This window comes from Gavialis gangeticus, unplaced genomic scaffold, assembly GCF_001723915.1.
Source record: "Gavialis gangeticus isolate Ggan-Ray unplaced genomic scaffold, GavGan_comp1, whole genome shotgun sequence".
Classification (NCBI taxonomy): Eukaryota; Metazoa; Chordata; order Crocodylia; family Gavialidae; genus Gavialis; species Gavialis gangeticus.
The window spans coordinates 26,943,011-26,945,903 of NW_017728993.1; the positions used below are offsets into that span (position 1 = coordinate 26,943,011).

Here is a 2,893-nt window from a genome sequence, read left to right on the forward strand (position 1 = left end):
TGCACTACGGCCCCGCCTGCCTCAGCCCCTGCCGGAAGCTGCCCGTGCTGCACGTGCTGGGCCGCCGGCCCCTGGACGCGGAGCGCTGCGCCGGCGCCTTCCGGGAGCTGCACCCGGACCCCCAGAGCCGCGTGGCGGTGCTGAGCGACGTGGCCTACGCCCACGCCATGGGTGAGCGCGGCTCCGCAATGCCTGCCCCTCCCAGCCCTGCCAGCGCCTCTCTCCTGCCCCTGCCCCTGCCCCGGGGCACTTCTGCATGGGGGGCCTGTCTCTGAGCCGGTCTCTCCCACAGCTGAGCTGGAGCAGCGCCTGCGCCCTGACTACCCCCACGTCGTCTTCTCCCGGCTGGTGTGCGAGGCCGACCCCTCCCCAGAGCCTGCGCCCGACCCCCCGCCAGGCCCCAGGCCCCCCCCGCTGCTGCGGCAGTTTGGGCGGGAGGTGCCGGTGGCGGCGCTGGAGGCCCAGGCCGTGTTCTACGTGGGTGGCGAGGGGCTGCCTCTCACCAACCTCATGCTGAGCTGGAACCGCTGCCCCTTCAGCTCCTTCGACCCTGCCACGGGCCGCGCCCGGCACGAGACCCTGGACGTCAACCGGGCGCTGCGGCGGCGCCTCTACCTGGTGGAGCGGGTGCGCGATGCGCGGGCCGTGGGCATCCTAGTGGGCACGCTGGGCGTGGCTGGCTACCGGGAGGCGCTGCAGCACCTGCGGGACACGCTGCGCCGGGCCGGCAAGCGCAGCTTCACACTGGCTGTGGGCAAGCCCAGCCCCGCCAAGCTGGCCAACTTCCCCGAGCTGGACATCTTTGTGCTGGTGGCCTGTGCCCAGAACTCCCTACTTGACAGCCACGACTTCTATCGGCCCGTGGTGACGCCCTTCGAGCTGGAGCTGGCCTGCAACCCTGCCCGCACCTGGACCGGCAGCTACCTCACCGACTTCAGGGACCTGCTGCCAGGTAGCGCTTCGCCCAGGGGCAGCTCCTGGGGAAGCAGGGAACTGCCCCTAGCCCGCACTGCTGCCCCACAGGCCCAGAGCTGGGACATACCCCCAACCCACACTCCTGCCCCATGGTCCTGCAGCACCTGCCTGTGGGAAGAGGCCCGAGCTGGAGCAGCCGGAGCTCCTCTGCTGCATATGGTGCTGCAGGGTGGAGGTGGAGGGTGAGCACGGGAGGCAGGGATGGACAGGGGCAGGGACAGTTTCACTCACCGCGTGGGTCTGGCAGGTGGCAGCGCGCACCTGGAGTTCCCGGAGGCGCTGGGGACAGAGGATGAGGGCGCTGACGTCTCGCTGATCACGGGGGAGCTGCGGGCAGCGCGTCTCAGCATTGAGCCCGTGCCCCTGGCCAGCACCGCCCTGGCCTGCCGTAGCCAGACCCTGGATCTGGCCGAGATCAGCCCAGCTGGTGGGTGCTTCATCTACGTGTCCCCTCCCTGTGGCTCTCAGGCCCTGGCACTGCCCCCAAGCCATGCTTCTGCCCTGTGGCCAACGGCACCCGCGGTTTGGGGCTGGGGCACCTGGGAGCCATGCTGCGCTGGTGCCCAAACAGGGCCGTGTCCCACCACCCAGCCCAGTGACACTTGCTGTCTCTCCCCAGCCTCCTTCTTGCAGTCGCGGAGCTGGCAGGGCTTGGAGCAGCAGCTTGGCCAGACACCAGTGCGGAAGGCAGTGGAGGGGCGCCGGGGCATCGCCATCGCCTATGAGGACGAGGCCTGTGGGTGACGCCAGCCAGGAGGAGATGCTGTGATGTCCCGGCCTGGCCTCTGGGCACTGCGGCTCTTGGGGGAGCAGAGACCCCCGGGCTGGGCCCGGGCCTGGCTCCCTGGGGCCCAGACGGGGGCGGATGGGGGAGACTTAGTCCTACCTGGGCCCTGCTGTGTTGCATTAAAGACTGGACAGATCTTAGCGTGGCGGCTGCCATGGGTCAGGGCTGCGTCGTCCCTGCCCTTCAACCCTGGTGCCAGCACTGGCAGCAGGAGCTAGGAGGCTGCCCCGACCACAGAGCCCAGCCCCATGGTCCTTGTCCTTGCCCCAGGTCCAGTGGCTGCTCCTGCTCATTTCTCACCTCTCGGCTAAATTGGGGCATTTCAAACACTTGCTGGTTGCCACAGCAACGGGCTATTCTGGGTGTTGCTGCGCTGGTGCTGCATCATGGGGTGGGGGGTTGCATCCGCTGTCCCTGGCCTTCCAGGCTAGTGCTGAGGCCCTGCTCCTTCACGTCGGTGGCTGCAACAGGCCTGGACCTCCTGTGTAGGCCCAGCCACCCACCCATGGTCCTGTGGCTGGTGTAGCCAGAGGAAGGGGCAAGTGAGGAGGTCCCTGCCCCAGGGCTATCAGGCAGGATGAGGCCAGCAGCTGGGGCTCAGAGCATTTCACCCTTGTGCCCCGGGCAGTAGGGCTGTGTGAAATGGCACCATTCTGTTTTGCCTTGCGTTTCAATGGAATAGCGTTTCGTTTCGATTTGAAACTGCTGTTCTGATGTTTTGCCTGTAGCCTATAATGGGGAAGCTCGAAACAGCCTATAACTGTCATTTCTGGCTTGATTTGGATGAAACTTGCAGGAATGGTAGCCTCTTAGGGCATGGCATGTGCCATGTTTCAATGAGTTAGGTGTAGGGGTTTTGGGGAAACTGTACTTCAAAGTCCTGAAAGGAAAACTCATGTTGGCTATGTGGCAAGGCACAGTAAGTATTTTTACTGAGGCCACGAAGCCTGCCCAGTTTCAAGGAGATCAGTGCAGGGGTTTGGGGGGAGCTACACCTCAAGCTGTGGACAAGCAAAACTTGTGATGTGGGTGACACTGTGTTAAGGTGCAGTGGGGCGAAAGCTGCAGGGGTGCTGGCCCCTGCTGAAGCCACGAAGCCTGCCAGCTGTCGAGATGGGTGCAGGGCTCCTG

At 65.6% G+C, this 2,893-nt stretch overlaps 1 protein-coding gene across 1 annotated transcript; it reads left to right on the forward strand.

Annotated features, from left to right (window-relative positions):
* Window positions 1-2: 2 nt before the first annotated feature.
* DPH2 (DPH2 homolog) lies at window positions 3-1,897 on the forward strand (the record flags this gene model as incomplete). The annotated part of the gene is made up of 4 exons (XM_019528324.1): window positions 3-171; window positions 293-952; window positions 1,223-1,402; window positions 1,595-1,897. Coding segments are annotated over 4 exons (1,134 nt in total), but the record flags the coding sequence as incomplete, so codon positions are not given.
* Between the last annotated feature and the right edge of the window lie 996 nt (window positions 1,898-2,893).